The sequence below is a fragment of the Ochlerotatus camptorhynchus genome, unplaced genomic scaffold, assembly GCF_037179485.1.
Source record: "Ochlerotatus camptorhynchus isolate MF236.1 unplaced genomic scaffold, CSIRO-AGI_Acam_v1.1 ptg000185l, whole genome shotgun sequence".
NCBI lineage: Eukaryota > Metazoa > Arthropoda > Insecta > Diptera > Culicidae > Ochlerotatus > Ochlerotatus camptorhynchus.
In genome coordinates this window covers 529,238-554,125 of record NW_027040675.1, presented here as the reverse complement: position 1 = coordinate 554,125, position 24,888 = coordinate 529,238, and the positions used below count along the sequence as shown (strand labels likewise).

The window sequence follows — 24,888 nt, the reverse complement described above, 5'->3', positions numbered from 1 at the left end:
AGAGGAAGAGTCTCTATCTCTATCTTACGCACTTCAAATCGGCCAATCACGAGCTGGTTCGCGTTTGACAGAAAGTGGTTCGTTTTCGCCCCCGTATTGTTTAAAACCCTACAGTAAAAGTATGGTCATCTGTCAAAAGCTGGGGGGGGATGTGCTGTCAAATCAGCCTACTGATCATCTTGTATGAAACTGGTTCCAAACGTAAACAAACACTGTAGGTTTCTTATGGCTTGTTTACGTTTGGAACCAGTTATGCGAGGTAGGCGACGATTGTTCGTATTTGACAGCCACCTCCCCCCCTTGGTCAAAAGTTGTTCCAATCGAACCGTCAAAATGCACCGCTTTGCTCGATTGAAACAGCTTTTTTCAGTTTTGTGATGACATTCGTCCATACTTTAACTAGAGGACTTTAGCGAGGGGGAACCCGCATAAACGCGAACCATAAATTGACCTTACCTAAAATGGTTAAAAATGGTTTATAATCCCTGCTAAACTTTAACTGAAATGGTTATGGAACTTTACATGAACGTTTAATGATAAAGTTTCAACCTTATGTATTATGGTTTTTTGGAACTGGACCTTACAAATAATGGGTTGTTAAGAACCATTACCATTCCAAATTCTTATTTTCTCCATACATTTTCAGAAAGAGAACTATATAAGAACGTTTTTACTTATGATTTGAGAACATTAATGGTAATGGTTATGGTAGTCAGTAAGGTCCATCAATGGTTTTGTATTATCGCTCAACTTTACGTGGAATATATCGTGAATTGGTAATCAGTAAATTACAAGCAACCAATTCGCGATATATTCCACATAAAGTTGATCGATGTTACAAAACCATTCGTGGACCTTACTGACTACCATAACCATTACCATTAAAGTTCTCAAACCATAAGTTAAAAGGTTCTAATATAGTTCTCTTTCCGAAATTGTATGGAGAAAACAAGAATTTGGAACGGTAATGGTTCTTAACAACCCATTATTTGTAAGGTCCAGTTTAAAAAAACCATAATACATAAGGTTGAAACTTTATCATTAAACGTTCATGTAAAGTTCCATAACCATTTCAGTTAAAGTTTAGCAGGGATTATAAACCATTTTTAACCATTTTAGGTAAGGTCAATTTATGGTTCGCGTTTATGCGGGAAGACAGTGAGAAATTAAGATCAATCCATAGTAACTATGAGGAATTCTTTTGCTCTCTGATGAACGATTTTATTATCTCGATTGTTTTGACAGCGCAGCCCGGGTAATCAATGTTTTGGTGTATAGGAACGTTAGTTTTATCAGCCGGTGATCTTTGCCTTAAAATACATCGGAGAACCTGCTAGCAAAACAAACATCACGCAATAACGTTGCAGTTTTGATACAAAATAAATGGGGCTAGGAGGGCGTCTGTGGGGGTTTGATGGAATAGTTTGTACGTTTGTATTTTCCTGTTCTAGTAATCGAGACCCTGACAGGATTCATCCTCAAGTACATGTCCCCCCCGGAGCTGGTAGCCGGATGGGAATATTCATTCGCTTGCTCTAAGAAATTTGCATCCAATTAAATCAGTTCATCAAACTAAAGGGTATTTTTGGATAAAATTTCAATAAATCTGGGACTTTCGTCTCCCTCGTACGATTGACACATCTTCAACAGATCCTTTTGCATTCACCACCTCGAGAAAGATTTGTGCGTAGGAGATTCCCTCCTCGTTTAATTTCCTCAATCGAAAAGTGAATACATGTTATGACGGAATTAAAAATAAATGCTTCTTGTGTAAGACGATGATTTCCTAACCCAAGCAACAATTAAAAAGCGTCAACGAAATGAAAAACAGAACGGTGGCATCGTTAGCAGTTTGAGGTGCTTGAGGTGGTGAAAATGGGCCACCTGTTTGCAAGCATCGTAATGACGCGTATTATTTCTACAAATTTGGAATTGTAGTCCATACAGAGGAACATAAACGTTTGGAAAAAAAATAAAGGTAGTTTCGTTCACGGCAAAAAGCACAAGCAAAACTCAAGTCACCTCCCAGTAGGAATAAGAAGAATTCATGAATATCGAAATGGAGCCATTCCATTAAAATCCGGCACCGAAAGGGTTAAGAGACTCTCCTTCCCAAGTCCGAAAAACGACTCCAGCATCGGCAGCCCACTTTCTTCTTTATATATGTATGATTAGGTAACTTTCTTGTGATCCACAGCTCACACAACAGCTCGTCTTCTTCTTCTGATGATGGTGGTGGTTTCGAAAAGACCAAAAGGCCTACAAGAAGCAAGACAACACCAAGTGGTTCATAAAGGGGTGATCAAGAGAAGGGGGGATTCGGACATAACAAAATCTATACACTCTATTAAAATGCGTTCAAATACCAGCTTATGCACATCTCACATTTATATAGTAGCCTCTCGGATTGACCTGCTCCCGAATGGGAAGTTTCTAAAATTTCATCCCGGCCCGCAAACTCCCCCTACCATCTCCCCGGTCCTCGAGTTCTGAGGTTCATTAAGGGAAAGCATCAGCTTCGATTGGCAATATTTTCGTTTCTTCCCTAACCAAGAAGACTTCGGTCTTCTGCAACCGAATGCAGTCTTAAGTAAAATTTCTTCGATTTTGAGCATGTTGTTTGGAACTAATCGATTTTTCTCTCTCCCTTCGTCCGTTTCCGGTTTTACAGGACTGGAGCGCGTTGCTGAAGAATTGATGGGACGCAGGAAATGGAAACATTATCAGGACGTCCTCACGCGCCAACAGTTGAACCTGCTGGACCCGAGCACGAACGCAGCCGTGGACGACGACGCAGCAGATCTGCTCCACAGTGCGGCAGCGGCCGTGGCCAGCAGTGTTGCCAGCAACGCGGTCCCCTCACTGGTGGCGGCGGCGGTCGTCGGCGGAAACCTTCTCGACCAGAAAGGCGCCGCCACGATTGGTAAGTTTCCTTCGCATTTGACCACGGCCGGTTTAAAAAAAAAAAACTTTTTCCTCCCCCTCCCCTCCTCGCAACAGTACGCAACGGTCACTACCAGCAAGACGGCGAACTAGCTTTAGTAGAATCCAAACTAGCAACCCCCAACAATCAACAAGTAGTAACGGCAGAAAAACAAGCAGCAGAACAACATCCGGACGTTGCTGCTGCTGCCGCCGGTAAGCATCAGAATCATTTCAATGAGAACGATACAAGACCGACGACGACGACGACGACGGCGACGGCAACTCCCACCAGCTCTCCACCTCCTCCTCCTCATCCAGCGACGGTGGCGGCGGCGACGACGACGGCAACGCCAGTAACAACACTTCTCAATAACCACCACCACCAGCAACAGCATCAGCATAGTCACCTCCACCATCAGCTGGTGACGGGTGACGCAAAAGCGGTGGTAGTAGACCGGACGACGGACTCGGCTGCTGCTGCCGAGCTGGATCTGGACCGAGAGCAACAACAGCGGCAAGAAGAGGAAGAACCCGGCCGGATAGGCAATTCCGTCTCCTCACCGGCCCTGTCGTCGTCGTCCTCCACGGCGACAACGACGGCCACCACGGCACTGCTGTCGCCGGCCGGAATCGAACAGCAGCAGCAACAGCAGGACGAAAGGACGAAGGAGCTGCTGGTCGGCAAGTTGGCCATCAAGCAGGAACCAACAGGTGAGTTTCTTTGTTATGATTTTTTTTTTTTGGCTATGGCTTATTGATTTAAGAAAAGTTTTAGCTGCGTGCGACTTTCTCGCTGGCATCACGGGTTTCGCTATACACGCTATTTCAAAACTACCCAAATTTGGGTAGAATCCACCCTGGTCGGTCAAAACTGAACCTACCCAAAAATGGGTAAACTGTGTTCGGATTGACAAGTTGACAAATGGACAACATCGACATGAATCAGATCGACGTTGTTTCATTTGTCAACTTGTCACTCCCAACACAGTTTACCCATTTGTGGGTAGGTTCAGTTTTGACCGATCTGGGTGGATTCTACCCAAATTTGGGTGGTTTTGAAATAGCGTGTAGAGATCTCCAATCTCACGATTAAGGCCGTTCGCAATGCTGTTGTATTTTATAAGGACTGTTTCAATTGACCACTTTGTCAAGCAGTATTGGCGTGACTTTCTACCAGCGATTTCACAAAACTGGACCAACTAGTTTCTATTTTTTTATGCAACGCTCAAATGTTGGCTACTTTTCTAGAAGAAAAAATCTCTAAATAATGTTTTATTTCCAAGTTCGAGTGGTAGTAAACGTCATTTTAACTGCTCGAATGAAGTGGTTAATTTGAAACTAGAACAGAAACGCACCTCTCGCAATGCTGAGTTGCAGCTTCATTATTCGAGCACTATTTTGCACCAGATTTACAACTGCTCGACTATTCTGTTTTATTTCTGAGCGAGTTTGATACACGAATGGAACTCTGTTTCAAATTTCTTTGGATGTATTTAAAGATGTTTCGAAGAGCTTCACAAAAAACTCTATGAACTTCATAGAGAACAGTAAAGTTTATGGAGCTTGATGATTACAAACATCTTTTAGAACTGTGCGTTGCGCTGATCGTGTTGCAGTTTTATTTTTGACAGATTCAAATTATAGAATTGTCAAGTCGTTTAAAACAATTTTGAAACTCAGCATTGCGAACGGCCTAAGGTACGTTTAGACAATCTGATTCGGTTGGTCTGATTCGAGCGGACTGCTCGATAATTTTGTCAGATGCAATGTTCGAACGCGTTCACACTTGTTCAAAATGACGATTAGATTTGACGTTTGATTTGTCAAACGTAATTTGTTTGGTTCGTGCTTAATTTTCATTCGCCTCATTCAGCAAAATAGCCGCAAGTGAAATGAAAATATTGATTTTTTTTTTTCTTTTAAAATTTTATTGATTTGATTTGTGTTTTGATGACATCCAGGAGCCAGGTAAACCGATTTCACTATTCAATGTGCATAATTTTCCAGTATGTTTGGCCGTCAACATAACAGTGTTTATATAATACGAAGTATGTATTATATCTAGATAGAGCTGGAATTAGGGCCTAACAGCTTTTGTAAACAATGACTTCTCTTGAGATTTCTAGAAAACAAGACTCACCCACGCAAACCAACATCCTCATCGGGTAGGGAAAGACTTCCCCTATCTGATGGTTAGGTTGGTCTGCGTGGACGTGCCTTGAATTCCTAGAAATCATCAGGTCATCAGAACTTAATAGACATCAGGTCTGAGAGCCTACTAAGATTTTTTAGAACTTCAGAGAGATTTGGAGATCTACTGAGAAATTTGTTGAACTTCATGGTAGTTCGTAGATCTTGAGAACAGAACTACAAAAGCTCCGAAAATTTTACAAAAATTTGCAGAAATTCAGAAAAATTTACAAGCGAGATTTATTGTTTATCAGTCAACAGGTAAAATGTTTACCACAATGACACCTGTTCTACAGCTAAATACAAAACTAACGAATAACATAAATTAACATAAAACTTGTTTAAAACTACGCTTGTTTGTTTCTCGTGACACGTTGAAATCGTACACATAATAACACCGGTTAAATACACGGGACATGCTTCGCAAAGGTTCGTGAAAGCCATAATTAGTTCTTGCCGGAGGGATGGTGATAAACGAGTGCGACCGAAGATTGCGACGACGTGTGTTGATGTCCAAGAAACTAAGAAGCGTAGGACTGTCTAGTGCTTCTAGTAATTCCAGATTTATAAGTAGACAACGGCTTTCATAACTGGGCAGGTTGAATGGATCTCTCCACCTAAGATGACGTAGAGCGAACCGGACGAATTTTCGCTGAACAGCTTCGATGCGTTGAGTTTCATTCTGGTAATAAGGAGACCAGACGATAGACGAATACTCCAAGATAGGGCGCACAATTGAGCAGTATAAAGCTTTTACGCAGTAAACGTCCTTGAACTTTTTTGCAAAGCGAAATAAAAATCCTAGTTGCGATGAGGCTTTAGACACAACGTACGCGACGTGATCCTTGAAGGTTAATTTTGTATCAACCAGAATCCCCAGGTCCTTGACTGTCGAATCACGTTGTAGATTCACGCCTCCCAAAGCATAGCTAAAATGGAAGAGTGATTGCTTGCGGCAAAATGAAATAACCGAACATTTGGCACGTTCAGCGACATTCGATTAATATGACACCATTCAGCGAAGGCTTCCAGTTGTTGTTGCAGAAAAAACGCGTCTTGTGGTTGCTTAATCGTGTAGTAAAGCGTCAGGTCATCGGCATACGAGAGTTTTAGGCATTTCAAGATGAAATTGACATCGTTCATATACAGCAAGAATAGAAACGGTCCCCTAGTGACTTCCTTGGGGAACATCGGACCAAACCGGAAAGGAGGGCGAAACGTGCTCTCCAATTTTGATGGACATACTTCGACCGGTTAGGTAGGATCGAAGCCAGGAAAGCAAGTTACTGTTCATTCCCAGCTTGTCGAATTTAGCAACTGCGATTTGATGATTCATTTTATCAAACGCCGCGGATAAGTCTGTGTAAATAGCGTCTACTTGTTGACCATTTTCTATTTGGCGGATCACGAACGAAGTGAAACAAGTCAAATTAGTTGTCGTCGAACGGTTAGGCATAAATCCGTGCTGATCAATCGAAATGTAGTGTGCGTACTTCTGAACCAGCTTATGCAGAACGATCACCTCAAACAGCTTAGAAGTGGCGCTCAACGCAGCTATGCCCCGATAGTTCGAAACAATCCGCTTGCAGCCTTTCTTGAAAACTGTGAAAACATACGACTGCTTCCAGCAGTTTGCGAATACACCAGTAGTCAAAGATAGGTTGAATACTCTTGCTAGTGGTGTTGAAAGTGTATCCGCGCAGCATTTGAGGACAAGCGATGGAATCCCATCTGGACCACATCCCGTGGAGGATTTTAAATCCTTTCCGGCTGATATAACCATATCGTTCGTGATCACGAACTGTAGCCCAGAGGCCGAAAGTTGAGGAACATTTCTAGTGGCGACGGCTACATCCTGCGGGTCGATGTGTTCATTAGTGAAAACATTGCTGAATTGAGAACGGAACAGGTCGGCGATGTCAGTGGTGGAATCAGCTTCAGCTTCGTTGGTCATCGTAGAGGGCAGTCCGGATTCTATCCGTTGGTCATGGACGTAACGTCAAAAACTTCTCGGATTTGTCTTGAAGCGCCTTTGCAAATGGTCCTGATATGCGTTGTACAAACGATTATTAAGTTGGTTGTATTCAGTGCTCACTGCCATATATCTCATTCTCGTGGAGTCCGTGCGATACTTGCTATGTCGTCTGAGAGCTGCCCGCTTCACAGTCCTAAGATGCTTGAGGTCAGCATTTGACCAGGCTGGCTTAGCCGGTTCGTGTCTAGACGGGAACAAACTGATCGATGGCATACCACAGGATATCAGATATGGTCGACGCAGCGAGGTTGGCATCACAATTTTGAAGCACCTCGTCCCAATCGATATGTGCGAGCCTTGACGTAGATCTTCAGAAAAATGTTCAAAGAAATTTTCAAAACTTCAACGAACAACCAGAGCTTAGGACCATCTTTGACGGGGTATGTGAGAACGGTGTATGGAGGAGAAAGATGAACCACGAGCTGGTGCAACTCTATGGCGAACCCAGTATCCAGAAAGTCGTGAAAGCTGGACGGGTACGATGGGATGGACACGTTCTAAGAATGCCGGACAACAATCCCGCAACAATGAAGTCTGGCGGGAAATCAGGTTTATTTGAAAATTTTCCATCTGTCAAATTCAAGTGAAAATTCATCAAAATTTAATAGAACATATCTAGTTCGAGCTGGAATAAGGGTGTAAAAGCTTTTGTAAAGAAAGACTTCAAGAGCAAATTTTCATTACGTCGAATGTAACAAAGGTAAACAAAGTCGAGCTATCAGTGTCAATCGATTCTCCTGCTATTACACTATATACTGTCCGAATATAGGATCAAATCCCATTTTTAAATTTATTTACCAGTCAAATTGCTTTTTGACGTAATCACCTTCCGATCAAAATAGTTTTCGATGTTACTTAAGTCACCCAATTTCTATGGAGATGCCGTTTGACTTAAGTAACAGCACTGAGAAACCCGTGAAAAGTGTACGTTCGTCGTTTCGCTTTCTCATTATTAAAGTGAAGAAATCGAACTGTTTGTTGCTAAGATGATTTCGGTGGTCCTAAAATGATGAATGGGCTGCACGTAAGGAGACGTAAATGATAATTCTCCCGAATATCCTGGTAAATACACTTTGACTTAAGTAACAATAGGGGCCACCAAACGACGTATAATAACTTTTGACTCAAAAACCAGTATTTTTTAGCATGAAAGCTAGCGATTTGCATTTGTATGATTAAAACCCTGCTAAATATGTTAAACATTGCTATCACTATGAGATTATATGTGTTTACTTGGAAATAGGAATAACTTTTCGGTCATCAAAACAAAACTTTATTTTTCTCGGATTGGTGCGAATGTTACTTACGACATAATGAAAATTTGCTCTTGACTTCTCTCGATGACTTCTATGAATTCAAGGCACGCCAACGTACTCCAACGGAAAGTTGAAGTCTTCCCCTACCCGATGGTGATGTTGATTTGCGTTAGCGAGCCTTGACCTTCTAGAAATCATCAATAGCAGTCATTGTTTACAAAAGCTGTTACGCCCTAATTCCAGCTCTATCTAGATATCCTGAATAAATAAATACCTTCAATGATAAAGCCAGAAGAATGGAAGTTGAGAATTGTGTTGCGCCTTGCAAAAACTACAAGGGACAGCCCTATGGGGTTGTACGCAATGGTGACGTAGGACTACGTGGGCTTACATAATAAATGTTATAAATGTTAACTGCAGCAGGAGCTTGTGTTTTGTGTAGGAATAGGAATTTCAGTGGGGTTCACTCTGTTTACACTCTTTAGTATGACGCGCTTGACGTAGATGGCCCACAGCTACTCACGAAGAGCTACTGATTCCGATCAATAGCGGTGCGGCTTCTTCCTCCTTCTATGGATGCTAATGTGGGCTGCAGCTCGCTGCTTGCAGGCAGCCTTTTGTTGTGTACTGTCACGCGGTGATTGAATAAACATTGTTTGGTGAGACCGGATGGAATTCAACTTTGAAATCTGTATTAGGGAAATCGCAGGCAATCGGTGATAATTTTAATTATCATAGCAACAGTTGCACATTCGTGCAATTTTCAATAGTGACATTTTGAAAAATAATAATGTCTTAAATTTAACAGATGCGTTGAAATATATCTGATCGATTGGTGATAAGATTATTGAAATTGGTCCATTGGCAGCTGAGTTATTAACGTTCAAAATCTTTCATAATTTTGTTACATGTTCCATTTTAGGTTTTCACAAAGTGTGCCCCCCATATAGAAATCACAGACGTAGTCCTACGTCAAAAATGAATCCTCTTCAGAATGACGTAGAAATTATCGTTAGAACTCACACGTATTTCTCATCACAATTATCGTGGAGTTCTCTTCAGAACTACATATAGCATGAAATTCTCCTTATCCCAAGGGGTGGTCACTCTAAACACTTAATTTGCGACTAATTTTTTCTGAGTGTGCAAGTCACCAGACCAACTTTGTTTGCTTGGTAACCCATGCCGGTTTGCTTGGCAACCCGGTTAATTTGACAGTTCAAATTGTTTTGAAGGTGAATGTAGAGTCGGTGTATAATGAGTCACGCCAAGAGAAAAACAGTTGAACTCGCATCACGGTTTTCGGAAGATTCCCATTCTTTTCACTTGGCAACAGAGGACTTCTACAACAACTTCAAATGACTTCTAGCGAGAGAAAAAATATTGCGGCTGTAGTAAATCATTACATCAGTGATTTTGTCAAATTATCTTAACAAAAAATAGTAGAAATTCTCATTACTAATCATTACCGAGCGTATCCCATGACAATTTAACGCTCACTGCGTGTTTATGCTCATTTCTTCGATTATATTTTATATTTTATTGCAATACCTTTCGTGGACCTTTCATAGCATCGTAATGTTTATTTACTTTGCACGATAGGTAGCCGGTTTGACAGTTCAATAGGTAGACTTGGCTTCACTCTTGGCGTGACTCATTATACACCGACTCTAGGTGAATGAACAACACAACCAAGCGGTAAAATCCAAGGGGGGGAGGTGGTTGTCAAATACGAACAATCGTCGCCTACCTCGCATAACTGGTTCCAAACGTAAACAAGCCATAAGAAACCTACAGCGTTTGTTTACGTTTGGAACCAGTTTCATACAAGATGATCAGTAGGCTGATTTGACAGCACGTCCCCCCAGGTAAAATCCGAACCAAGACGGTGATCTAAAGCCACCCCAGCTGATACCGGACAAACTTGGGCGACTTTCCAAAAAGCGTACGAGTTCCTCCGATCGCGGCAGAAGATGTTTGGCAATGAACTCGGTAAAGACAACATCCAAACGCATCTAATGGCATCTGAAATCTGTAACGGCCGGAACAAGCTGCTGCTGTTGAAATCGTTAGAACTCTTCCCGGGATCGAAATCGGCTGCGGTGATCAACGATGCATACCTGGTAGCAAACCGGAACAACGCCGATGCACGGTTTGTGGTGCTCAAGGTCACGAACGATCTTGACGAGAAGCGGTTAAGTATCTTATATTGATGGATTTGAAAATGGTGACACTTGAGATTGTGATTGGTCTGCTTAGCGCGGAATGAAATACTGCTTCGGAAAGACATTAGAATGTGCGCTGCTTATGGGGAATCCATGGTGGGAAATTGGCAAAAAGTCATGATACTTTTTTAGAGGCAAAAAAAAGCTTCAAATCATATTGAATTCTCTGTTTAATGATAAATCTTACCGTTGTTGTTTTTAACTGTTATCAAAACAAAGAGAAAACGGTACACTTGGCTGTCGGCCGCTGTGCCGATGTGCTTGCAGGAACTTGTAATGTTTCACCTTCGTCCAGGTCGCAATCCTTCAGTTTCTCATCCGAATTTCTACAGGCATCGCAAACACCCAAACGTGATCAACAGATACGAATCCGCAAAGCAGTCCCCTCACTCCAGACATAATCGTACTCTATCGGCACCGGGAAGGAGTACTTTTCCCGAGACTTTTCCACTTCCTTCTCGTCAGCCAGCTTCTCTTCCTCATTCTGATCAACGCAGATTCGCTGTTTAATCAGGAAACCGCCTCCACTGTCAATATAAAGTATGACAAAAAGTAAATTGGTACACTTTGACAGTGGTTTGTTTACTTAGGGTAAATGTCGGCTTCGGCACCCATTGACTGTTTCCGGCAACCAAAATTTGAACGTCGATTTCATAATGTTTTCCCATCAACACACTTCCCTGAATGTATCCAATCGATTGTTTAGTCTTTCAGCTTCAATCTGACTATATTTGTACGACTGGGCAATCCTGTTATGCCAGATTTTTCTTCAAATGAAGCATACGCACTACAAAATGGGGCTGATTTTGAGTTGCCGATAATGCCGATAATAGAACAGCTGGTTAACACGCAATTCTAATGGGAAGGTTGCCGAAGAAAAAGAGGCTGCCGACAATAGTCACACTCAGCTGTGAAGTTTGGAGCGTTGTAAAAACGCTTTCAAACAGTTTTGAAGAATTATGTCGATTGGAATTGATAGAGAAGCAAGCAGCAGATCAATGTAAACAAATAGACTCGTCATATATGTGCGTGACGCTGAGAGAAAGCTAATAGAAGTGTAGACGCTGCTTAGATTGACGAGAATACGTAAATTCCCCTACTTCTATAGAGAAAAACTGGTGAAAGTTTGATCAAAGTAGTCGATAGCGTTCAGAAATAACGTCAAATGGAACTCGAAAGAAGAAAAAATATTGTGCACAAACACCTGGAAACTACGGAGTGGTCCGGTTCCAAGCTGGCTAATGCTGGGGGGGACGTGCTGTCAAATCAGCCTACTGATCATTCTTGTATGAAACTGGTTCCAAACGTAAACAAACGCTGTAGGTTTCTTATGGCTTGTTTACGTTTGGAATTAGTTATGCGAGGTAGGCGACGATTGTTCGTATTTGACAGCCACCTCCCCCCCAAAAACAACAGTTTGTCGAGTGTGCAAAACCTGAGTGTGGAAAGGAATCAGCGGACCTACGAAAAAACTGGAACCAGCGATCGTCCGCTGCGCAGCGAAGATGTAGCCAGAGGGTACAACGCCAACTTTCAAACGGTGCGGAATATCCTTGCCAGGGAAGGATACAAGTCGTACAAAGCCAGTAAACATCCGAACCGGCACATGAAGCAGAGTTCCGTGGCCAAAAAGCGTACAACGCTCTTGTACGACCGTATTTTAACGAAACACCAGGGCTGCACTTTGATCGATGACGAAACATACGTCAAGCAGCTTCCCGGTCAAAAGTTTTACATCGCGACTGGACGTGGGAATGTGCCGGGAAGATTCAAGTTCGTGTTTGCCGACAAGTTCGCGAAGAAGATCATGATTTGGCAAGCGATTTGCAGTTGAGGCCTGAAACAGAACTATTCGTCACATCCTCGACGATGACATCCCAAGTTTACATCGAAGAATGCCTGAACAAGCGTGTATTGCCGTTCATCCGCAAGCATAGGGGCAACGTCATCTTTTGGCTTGATTTGACCAGCTACCACTACTGCAAGGTGGTTCTGGAGTGGTATGCTGCCAACAAGATCGATTTGGTCCCCAAGCTAATGAATCCTCCGAATTGCCCGGAATTTCGACCAATCGAAAATACTGGGCAATTTCAAAGCAGCGACTTCGACGCAGCGGCGGGCAGTCAAGGACATCCAGCAAATGCGTGCAAAATGGAAGAAATGCGCTGATTCCGTGTCCGTTTCCACTGTGCAGGCGCTGATGGGTTCCATCAAGAGGAAGGTTCGGAGGAGAAATTTAACCATCTTATGCTGTAACTTTGAAGTTTTAATAAGAGTAATGTAAAGTAATCATTAATGGACTTTTTAAACTTATTGAATAACGAATTACAGGTCTTTTTGTGCGTACCAATTTACTTTTAGTCAGCCAGTCAGTAATGTTTTCCACGGCCGTTTCCAATCGACGCTGCTGCATCTGCCATATAGATTTGCGGTAAGGTGCGTTTGGTGAAGGTTCAGGGCTTAAAACCGATTTGATTCGATACGACGGTGATTCGTCTCGGACAGCTCCATTGTGTTTACTTTTACTACATGTGACACATGCGCTGCGCAGGCGTATAGATAAGACCAGGGCTGCCAGTAACTTCAAAAATTGGGTGCCAAACTGAGCTAATGAGTGCGCCCAACTGTGTCTTTGACACACTGTTCAGAGTGACCAACCCCTTGCCTTATCCACAATCTCTTTGAATTATTCCTCGACTTGGTTTTTAATTCTCCTCAAAATTCGTTTGGAAATCTTCTCGAAATTCTTAAGAAAATTCTGAAAAGTGCTTGAGAGATTTTCTAAATATTCCAAATCCCAGATTCTGTTAATAGAAGAATCTGGGATTATTATGTTTGAAAATTCTGCTTCTTCGCCCAATATTTCTGTAACTTCCATTGACGGAAAAACATCTGTATAAAATCCAAACCTTGGAATCTTGATATTTTCGAACAGTCAGTTGAGATTTTTTAATCTATATCCACAATTCGAAATACTTTCCCTTGAAATCATTCATTTAAATTCAAGGATTGCAATCATATCTAGATTGAGCTGGAATTAGGGCGTAGCAGCCTTTGTAAACAATGACTTCTCTCGTTAATTTCTAGGAATTCAAGGCACGCCTATACAAACCAACATATCCATCTAGTAGGGGAAGTCTTCCCCTACCCGATGGTCATGTCGATTTACCAAGGAGCGCCATGACTTTTGAGAAATCATCGAGAGAAGTCATTGTTTACAAAAGTTGTTACGCCCTAATTCCATCTCTATCTAGATATCTTTACGCCTAAACGCATTGTGGGCGGAAGCGGAACGGAAGTTTGACGGTTGCTTAACCGACGTTGATTTGGTTCTAACTTGTTTTCAATTCGATAAGTAGGCTTACTCAGACCGGGCTTTTCCACTGCCGCTGCCGTTCCGCTTCCGCTGTCATTGCACTTTACTTTACAATATTTGGGTCAATCCTTTAGGCAGCCCAATAACGTTCAATCTAATGGCCTTCGAAAAACTTCATATTTCTGTAACTCAGGCAAATTTTGAGGTCTTCGAACATAAACAAAAAAATAATTATGAGACTTTGCAATTTAAATTTGCACATTTTTCAGCTATGTTAATCTAGCGGGCAAATCGACCCCCCCCCCCCCCCCTGGCTACGCCATAAGCTTTAACAAGCAAATTAATTCTAGTGCAAAATATCCGTCCAATTAAATTGTCAATTGACAACATCAAACTGCTTTCAAATGTGGAAAACCATCGACCTCGATAGAAGACACTGCCATTCCAAAGAAAGCCAAACTCCGCCGTAGACTATGTCACCCTCAATCGCACTACTAAATTCGCAATCTTTCCCCCTTTCTTCCCATTTTCCATCCAGAAAATCAAAACAATTCATCAGCAACACCGGAGCAGAGTAACCTAATTAAGCAGGAAAATTGTAACAATTTGCTAAACAGCAAAATCATCATCAACAACAACAACAGCGCAACCAACAACAACAACAACAATAATAATATTTCAAGCGGCGACGCCGACGGTAGTGCTGCTCCCACCCCGGATGGGGAAAATAGCAACAAGCGGCATCACCTCCACCACCATCAGCCCCACCAGCACCAGCATCACCACCATCAAAGCCATCCTTCGCAGCCTCCGACGCCGGTGGACTGGAAACCGCAGGACAAGTGCTACTTCTGCGTCGATGGTAAACTGCTGACGGTGAACGAGGCAGGCGAACTGGTACCCGAGGCCGGCCACACCGTGCTTCCCGGCAGCGGTGCATCCCAACGGGTCGTTCCCAAGACGGAGGTGGGTTGAGTTCAACCGAAGCGCTGGCGATGATGGAAGTTTTTCACGAATTTTACCTTACCCCTCAGGTCCTCAACGACAGCGATTGCGACTCGAGCGACAGCAGCGAAACGGACTTGCGGGCCGCGATCGCCGCCGGACGGGGAGTACCGAGTTCCAAGTCCCTATCGGCGCTGCTGAGAAGTGCCGGAGCGGCCTCGGCGCCCGGTGGCATCCCACCGACGATGACCTCGCTGCAAACGATGGCAACGCAGTTTGCCGCGATGGCCTCGCTCCAGGGCATCCAACCGGGGCTGGCGCAGTTCTACAATCGTAAGTCATTCCAGGGCCGAAGCCGGACGGAAGGGACCCTAATTCGATTCCGTCGATTGTTTGCTTTACCTTTCCACAGCCCTCTGGTACAGTCAACTGCAGCAGCAAATGTCCCCATCGGGGGCAGGCGGTTCGACGTCGACGACGGATCCGGCCGCGGCCGGTGTCAGTCCGACGGAGAAGGCGGGCCCGGATGGAGCGGCGGTCGTGCTCGGACCGGGTGGCGAACAGCCACTGGATCTGAGCGCCAAACCGGGCACTTCCGGCCTCAATGCCGGCCAGCTGGCGATGATGAGCATGATGGATCCGAAGAACATCTACAAGTAAGTGGCAATTTTCTTCCTACCAAGATAACAATCGCAAATAGCATGAGGGGGGGAGGGGGGGTAGGTGGATTTTAATTACCTATCGATAGACGACGAAGACGACGATGGTGAAACTTTTAATCGAAATCCAAGCGGTCGTCCCGCGCACGTAATCATCTATCCACAATCGGAAAAAGAAGGTGACGACAGCGAGCGATACTGAGCCGAAGATAAGAGAACCGATTTCCGATGGTAAATGACGAATTTGTGTGGGTGAGTGGAGTGGAATTGGATAGTGTTGGCCGATATTGTTACCTCTGGGATAATTGAATTTTTCGCCGGAGCGATTGGTTACCGCGGGAGGGAATTTGATGGGGGTTCGTTCCACTGAAGGGTAAAAGATGGGTAATTCAAACTGGGTATTAACGATTCACCTTTTAAAGCATGGTCCATTTAGAAATGGAACAAACATTTTCGGGTTTTTAAGCTGTCCTGCTGGACGGATTTTGAGGCTCCCTGGAAAAAGTTATACAAAAGTTCCCACAATCACTTTGGAACAAGCGTGCTACTTGAATAAGGCACCTACGGGTTCACAATAACAATGACAGTAGGTTTTTATTTCACCCAGAAGAGACGAACCTTCAGATAAGTTTTTGAATTCACGCTACAATACATACTCCCAACTCTAAATCATTTTAGCAAAGACTCGCTCAAATATTTGTCCGTAATTCGCTATATTTTTTCCCGAGAGAAATAACCTCAAATTAATCAGGTAATTCTTCGCAAAATTGCTTCCAAAATTTTGCTCAGAGCTCTCCGGAAAAATTCCTTAGGAATTCTCCTCACCATTCCAGACGTATTCTATCGATATAGCAGAAACGATGTTATATAAGAGACGCGCGGAAAGAATAAAAGTAAATCTGGTTGCACGGCCAACTGATTTCTTATTCTGCAAGGTTTGGCAACTCGCAATTTTGTGTTTACTTCAAGTGACTTTTAATTTGAGCGACTGTCGTCTGCTTCAGCATCCCGGTAAAATGAAAACTTTTTTAACCGTATCGGTAGTATCGCTATTCAATGGAAGTATTTGAAAACTCATTTTTTTGAAAACTCTGAGTGAAACCAAATATACCACATTGGAGGGTATACTCTACAGAGCGTTGCACAAAATTATTCAATCTGCGATTGTAGCTTCCTATCACGTATGAGCGAAATCTCTCCTTTAAAGTCTTTCACAAATTTTACCATCTTGAAAAATTACACCGGAAACGCCTTGATCTTTGTTACAGAGCCTGTGTAGATGTATTTAGTTGTGCTGGAGCAAATATTTCGTGAAAACATAACGAGAATACAGCTGGTGAATAACAATAATATTGCCCTTAATAAAGACAACCAACCTCAAAAATTAAATTCAACCGATCTCATGCTTTTCTTCATGAAGCGCCCGTGTTTATTTACATTGCTCGATTGGAACCGCGTTTGACGGTTCGATTGGAACTTTTGGCTTCAGTCTTCGCGCGATATAGCAGTTCCACACCAAATGAAGAATCGATCTGATGCGAACTTCTCCGATTTGCATGAAACTGTCCATAATTGTTTGTTATGGTCACCTCTCCTGGTAAATTTGCTGGTTCATGGTCCCAGAGGTATCGAAAGTTTCGCATTTCAGCCATTGCTTCGCAGACAAGTAACTTTTTGGGGAATTTCGACTTCTTTTTGATATTACATTCTTCCGGGGCACTCTTCCGGTCAACCGAGGTATACAATTCCTGCCCAGGAATTTGATTGAAAGCTGTCAGAAGCGGATGGACCGGGATTTTTGTTTCGAGCGTGCAGGATCGAATCGCGACGTGCTTACTCCGGCGATGCCATGATGTAAACAAATGAACTTATCCTGACTAGAGTCGGTGTATAATGAGTCACGCCAAGAGAAAAACAGTTGAACTCGCATCACGGTTTTCGAAAGATTCTCTTTCTTTTAACTTGGCAACAGAGGACTTCTGCATCAACTTCAAATGACTTCTAGCGAGGAAAAAAATTAACGGCTGTAGTAAATCATTATATCAGTGATTTTGTCGAATTATCTTAAGGAAAAATAGTAGAAATTGTCATTACTGATCATTACAAAACGTATCGCATGACAAATGTAATGCTCACTGCGTGTATATGATCATTTCTTCGGTTATATTTAATATTTAATTGCAATACCTTTCGTGGACCTTTCATAGCATCGTAATGCTTGTTTACTTTGCACGATAGGTAGCCGGTTTGACAGTTCAATAGGTAGACTTGGCTTCACTCTTGGCGTGACTCATTATACACCGACTCTAATCCTGACAACCAATGCCTACTGTGATTCTATACACTCTTAGGCTGTGAACCATTTGCCGAGTTAAATTTAACTCATGGTTAAAAGTGACATTTCGAAAGTTATTTTCTATGTTCGAAAATCCCTTTGCTATCGATTGACCGGTTTTCAAGAAGAACTCAGCCACAGTTGTCAAAATTTAACTTCTTGTCTGTCAGAAGTAACCACGCTCGGATGGATAGCAGGCAGCGTTGCCAGATATACCGATTTAACGGTATTTATACCGATTTCCAAACTAGATACCGATATACAGATAAGGTTCCTCAGAATACCGATTTTTAAGATTTTATACCGATTTATACGTTTTTTTTTTTAAATAATCAAAATTATTATTGCCTGCCCGCGATCGAATTTCAGAGAAAATTTTTGTGAGAGACTTGTATTTTTTTGAACACCTCATATTTTTTTAGCCTTCGAAATTCTAAACAATCATCTCTAAAAATGCCTTATGCTTGATACTCTTTCGACTAATGTTTGCATTTCCTGACCGTTTTTGGCTACCCATCAATCGAGAAATAGTCGATGGCTCTTTCCGGTAATTACTAGGGAATCGAGAAATATTTTTTAAACATTATTTAACTTCCGAAGTTTTTATTCATTTTAAAACTTCCTGAAGTTTCATCCAACTTTCCCTGGAATTTTCCTCCACCTTACCTTGGAAGCTTCTTCAGCCCTCGCTCGAATGATTCTTTCATCTTCCCCGCCAGTTTTTTTTTTACTTTCCCGGAGCTTCAAGGATGCTATCAGATTTTTATTGCGGATCCATACTCGCTGCAGGCACATTTAAGAAGTTCTGAAACTTCAGAAAAGTTCAGACTTTTGTGTAAGTTTCGATAAATTAAAGACAGTTTCATTAATTTCTCTTAAAATTCGAAAACCCGGAAATTTCAGAAAAGTCCAGTGAACTTAAGGAAACATCATAAATATTTTGAAAACTTCACAAGTCCAAAGAACTTCAGGGTAATTTAATGGTTTTCAGGAACTTTAGTGAAGCTCAGAGAGCATCAGGACAGATCAATATGAAATTGCTGAAATTATGAAGGAGTTCTGAGAAACTCAGACAATTTCCGAAAACTTCAGCAATGTCCATGCAAATTTAGGAAACGTAAGGGAAGTTACATGAACATTAGATCATTGTGAGAACATTTTATGGGAAGTTCTATGCTTTTTAATGGCAGCGTCGATAACTTTAAAAAAAATTAAAAATCGGGAAGATCAGAGAACTTCAATGCTTATGTTATAATAAATTCAAGAAAATTGTGAGAGCACTTAAGAGATTTCGTAATCTTCAAGAAAGTCCAGAGACCTTCTAAGATGATTAGAGATATTCCGGTAGTCTTATTATAATCAGGGAAGTTCCGAGCGCTTTGAGAATGACCAGAGAACTCCAAAACAGCCCCCAGTTTCAGGAAAATTACAAGAACTTTTAAGGAATTTCGAGTAATTATGGAATGTTCCGAAAACTTCAGGGAAATTTCTGAGTCTTCAGGGATGTTTTTTGAATATCAGGAAAATTTTCTGGATCATTGGATCATCATTAGAAAATTTTCTGTATCCCCCAGGAATCTCTTTCTTCCGGAATTATGTCCTTGTTTCTTTCGACTATTCCGTAAGCGCTCTGGCTTCCAACTTTTTCAGATGTTTGTTTCAATCTACCTTAGAAAGTTTCTGCCAGCGTCTCCAGGAAGTTTATTTCGTCTTCTTCTTTAGGTTTGACCATAAGTTACAAGTTTTTTATTCGACTTCTATTGGAAGGTTTTTCCGAGCTTCTTCTGGCTTTCCCTGGAAATAACTAGGGGAAACGCTCCAGTATTGGCCATGTTCCTTTATTGGCCACCTTTTGACGATATTTCACGTTGTTCACAATTTTGAGATGTTCAGTTGCTTTCAGGTTGTTGGTACAAATCATATTGATCGGTGTACATAAACATGTCGACCACAAAATACACGAATATTGTAATTTAATCGGTTTTCTGATGTGTGGCCAAAATAGGAACCTATGGCCAATACTGGTGCACTTCCCCTACTTCTAGAAATTTACTTCCGGTTTCCGAAACTTTTCTGGCTTCCTTTGGATGTGACATCCGATTTTTTTCCTATAGTTTATTTAAATTTTCGCCACAAGTTTCTCAATTCGTGCCTTGGAAGTTTCCCGGAGGTTTTTCCAGCTTTTCTCGAACTTCATCCAGGAGAGCTTCTTTCGTCTTTCTCTGGATATTTTTCCAGCTCCATTCAGAAGCTAATTCAAACATTCCCCGGAGCTTTCTTCCGGAATTTTTCGATCACAGTTCAGAAGCTAAAATGCTGTTTTGATTAACGGCTTTCTCAGTCTTAACACAATGCAACGACTACGATGTAATCTGCCTGACATTTTGGCCATAGATTGTGGCTTCTTTCAGGGGAAAATATTTTTTGTCGTTATTGCCAGTAATTAAGTCGTTGTTGTGGCTGATTTTCCATATTTTGGTTTCATTTAATGATATTTAATCGAAAAAAAAACACTTCTTGATCACAATTTTGATCACCACTTAAGGACAACGAAAATTTTAAAAATAAATTAAAAAAAGAGTGTTTTAAGACTGAGAAAGCCGTCAAACAAAGCAATTTCCCTCAAATCCCAGTCGTAACCATCGTTAAAATTTTAAATATAAATATAAAATTTTAAAAATAGTAAATAGGTACCGATAAATACCGATTTTTAAATACCTTTGATACCGATAAGCTTTAAAACAATCTGGCAACGCTGATAGCAGGGTTAATGGATAACTTTCCATCTGTCAAATTTTAACCAAAAGTTAAAATAATCCGCCAAATAGGCCTTTTTAGGCTCTGAACCATTTGGTGGATTATTTTAACTTTTGGTTAAAATTTGACAGATAGAAAGTTATTGAGTAACCCTGCTATCCGAGCGTGGTTATTTCTGACAGACAAGAAGTTAAATTTTGACAACCGTGGCTGAGTTCTGCTCGAAAACCGATCGATCGGTAACACAGGGATTTTCGAACATAAGAAATAACTTTCGAAATGTCACTTTTAACCACGAGTTAAATTTAACTCGGCAAATGGTTCACAGCCTTAATGCAGTACCAACGTAGTGTGCGCCATGCGAGTTCGAGAGGAAATGTCAACCAATCCGTATGTTTACATCAGAATAAGGATTTTTCACAACGCAAATTAAAGCATTTTTCATTAAACATCTTGCCGATTTCCATCAGTTATTGTCTTATTTTACGATTTTCCACAGATGTGAACTGATTTGTACCTCAACTATTCACGCACAAGAAATCCGGAAGATCATAACCACTAAGGCATTATCCTAATTTTCCATTTTTCTCAACAAAAATATTCGTGAACACCAGCAGGATCCTTTCAAAAACGATACAGAATTAAATTTTTCAACTGTAGATAAAGCTTTGGAGCATCTCAGATAAATCAATTTATCAGGAATAGTGAAAAAGTGTTCCGCTTCCAATGTCTCACGGCAGAAATTTCTGCTCACTACACTCTTTTTGAAGTTCTCTTATTCACCGTCAGAGGCTGAATCGATCACTTATAGTACGTTCAGACTACAGAGTTATAACATGTTATAGCGCTATCTTGATGGTGGTTTCTGTGTTGCAATTATTTGACAACCGTTATAACATGTTATAACTCTCCAGTCTGGACAGCGTTTTACATTTGACAGATGGAAAATTTTCAAATAAACCTGCTACTCAAGCAGACTTATTTCTGACAGACAAGCAGCACACGTCGCCGCCAATCCTCAATGGGTCTGGCTTCAATCCCAGCCGAGGTCGGTTGGATTTTTCTGAGGCATAAAAATCTCTGGTCACGTCTTCCTTCGGAAGGGAAGTAAAGCCGTTGGTCCCGGCCCATGTGTGTTTGAATGGGTGCGATATCCTACGCAGGTGTGGAAGCTGCCTTCCTGTACATTCGATTGCCGTCAATGGATGGCAATCGATGTCCGTCGGTGATTGACACTAGATTGCGGAACAGAGACCGACGTTAAATAAAGGAAAGTGTGCTGTGAATGATTTTCAGTGATACTCATCTACCTAGCTAAACATCATCAAATTTCAACTGAATTCCACGAAGTAACAAACCCCTTCTGTTCCTTTCCGAGAAAAAAAAACTATTACAATCCATCTTCCCAAAAACGTATTCGTCGCCCTCTCTCTCTTTCCTCAAAGGACGAATGTATGTAAATCTGTCAAGGCAAAACGAGAACAGCAAAAAATAAATTAAACCGATTGCACATGCACCCCAACCGACGACATCAAATGCATCCAAAGACGATATAGAGCCTCTATTTACAAAACAGTACTGCACTTCTCCGTAAAAAGCAGCTCCTGCCGCCGCCCTTGCTCTTCCCTCCCTTGACGGCGGATGGCTCGCTCGCTCGGTCGTGTCGCATGCATTTTTCGGTGAACCCGGGTCGCATTCTGTAACAACACACACGCACACATGGGCCAGGCGCAAGTCCCCGAAGCGAATGCAAAAAAGTGCATCCCCCCGTTCCTCCTCCTCTTACAGCGGTGTAATGTAATGTGTGTACTCGCACCAGTCCCATATATTTGCCCACGACGACGAGGACGGTGGCGTACCCTTCGTCCGGTCGCCTTTGGTTGAGGTTAGGAACGATCTGTGGGGAAGGTGTATTTCTAAACTTGGCGGTAACCGATGCTGTTTTTTGTTTTATTGAAATTTGCATTTCCATTTGACAGTCGCTCGCGGTCTTGCTCCGAAAACGGCGCCATAGGTTTCTTCAAACGCGACGATTGTTTTCCGTTCCGGAATTCGAAACCCGCAGTCGATCCGTTTTTGGTATCTGGCAAGCGTCAAGTGTGTTACGCAATCGATATATTCGCGATATAAGACGAAGTTTTAATTTTAATTCTTCTAATCACACCAATTTCAAGCAAACATTGTGGTTAGGTTTCAATTTAACTACTGTTCCATCCGCTCCGTCGTCTTCTGCTACTTCCTTTTTCCACGCCAACGGGCCGAAAAATGGACGAGTGCAAATCCTTTGATTTTGAGAGCGTTAAAACAACTACTACTTCACCGTGCCGTGTGCAAACAACAGCACGCGTGTGTGCCGTGGTGCATAAGGAAGTGCAACGTGGTGCACTCTCTTTGGTTTGTGCATATCGCCTCCTTACGGCGGCTGCGGCGGGGTGGTTTCCCGGGTCCCGAGGGGATTTTGATGATATTTATTTTGCGTTTTTGAACCGCAATTGCAGAGTTTAGTTTTTTTTCTTATCCCTTCTAGTATGTGTCATCTACGTTTGCACCAATACGAGGCTAGTGGTTCCTGGTTCCGGGGATCCGACACAGTTTTAAATTTTGATGAGTATGTTCTGTAATAATAATGCTGCTCCCTAGCTGCGCTAGTGCTCGAACAAGAACCCAAAACCTGGGAATACATTTTTTTTTTCGAGGTGCATCGTCGATGCACCACCATGTCATTACCATCACGTGTTTGTGTGTGTGTCTGTTTATGCATCATGTTCAAGGTTTGCTTTGACACAACATGTGCAGTGTGCATTGCATATATACAGGAGGAGGGCAGAGCAGGAGAATATGACAGTGCAGTCGCATTTTACAGGCTTACCGTTACCTTCGAAAATCCCTACACGGTTTAATCTTGAGACTGTCCGGAACCGGGGCTGACGGCGTTTGAAGGGGTTGGAATGGAAAAAAAAACATACTGAACGGGATTGAATTTTGTATATGTGGTAGCACACATGACGACGATAAACATACGGTTTCCTTGCATGAGCTCTGAAGTGTGAGGGCAATGACCTCTTCCAGGTTAGGTTTGGGTTTGGCTGCTGACTTGCAGGTTCTTGCTTGCCGAGAGGTTTATGAAAAATTCAGGCGATAATGACGGGACCGGCCACCGGTACGCGGTTCCAGGAATGCAATTTCGGATTGTTTGATCAAGGATGAGGACCTTGGAGGTTGCTCGAAACTGGAAGAGTTCTGTGGTGTGTCCAGATTGAAATGTTGTTTCTAGAGGATAACGATTCCCGACATTTCATGAATCCCGGGATTCGGGAATACAATATTAGGCTTTCCCGGGAATTCCCGATTGAAGTACAGGTATAGTTCGATATAACGCAACAGTAACTTTTGACTACCAACGTCGATTACCCACAAATAACAATTCAATTATACAAATTGACATGACAAATATGTAGATGGAGGAGTGTTCCATATCTCCGATGGTGTTATTACTTTGCTTGATTGATTGATAGTTTGCGAAAAATCGACGATAGATGTCATAAATGGCAGTTCAGTTATATCGAGGTACACCTGTAATACAAACTAAAAACGCGATTTACAGTGCATCTCAAAATTTCCCTACATTTCAGAAAAACAGCTGTGCGAACACAACTTAAAAAAGATAGATTTTTAAAGGCCGGCGCACAATAGATACGTTTTCAGGTTTTTTGACAATTAGCCCATGCATCATCTGTCAAAAAACCCGAAAACGTATCTATTGTGCGCCGGCCTTAAATGTTTGGCTGCTGGCTCATCAACCATTTATTTGTTATCGGTATGGTATTGGGCTTATTTGGATGAGTGTGTAAGAAGTTAGAGCTATTTTAGAAAAAAAACTAGATTTCCTAAAAACCACATTTTCTTGAAATACAATGAGCCAAACATATTGAAATTTTGAGTCTTTAAGTCCTTGATTCAAGTTAAATCAGTCTGTTGACTTTTGCTGATATCACTTTGGCTGATCTTGATTCATGAAATACGACTTAAGGAATGTCAACTTGTTGTGGTTTTTAAAGGGTGTCCCACATCAAATTGCATCTCGAAAAAAAAAACGCTGTAGAAAATTACCTAGTTGACCGATCCTTTTCAAACCCATTAGTAAGCTTTTGGCATATTTATTTCATTCAACTTCAATATCATAACCGTACGCTCGCACCCTATGCTTAACTCCACTCATAAGGTTCTGTACAACATCTGGCTGCA

General features: G+C 42.0%; 1 protein-coding gene across 2 annotated transcripts in view; it reads left to right on the top strand.

The window, feature by feature from the left end:
• Eip93F (Ecdysone-induced protein 93F) overlaps positions 1-24,888 on the top strand; it is a 574,027-nt gene that overhangs the window by 460,129 nt on the left and 89,010 nt on the right. For both annotated transcript variants that reach the window (XM_065223166.1, XM_065223167.1), the window contains 5 exons: positions 2,672-2,923; positions 3,001-3,636; positions 14,486-14,913; positions 14,982-15,225; positions 15,305-15,548. In XM_065223166.1, coding sequence (XP_065079238.1) covers positions 2,672-2,923; positions 3,001-3,636; positions 14,486-14,913; positions 14,982-15,225; positions 15,305-15,548 — 1,804 coding nt within the window. The remainder of the gene's footprint in view (positions 1-2,671; positions 2,924-3,000; positions 3,637-14,485; positions 14,914-14,981; positions 15,226-15,304; positions 15,549-24,888) is intronic.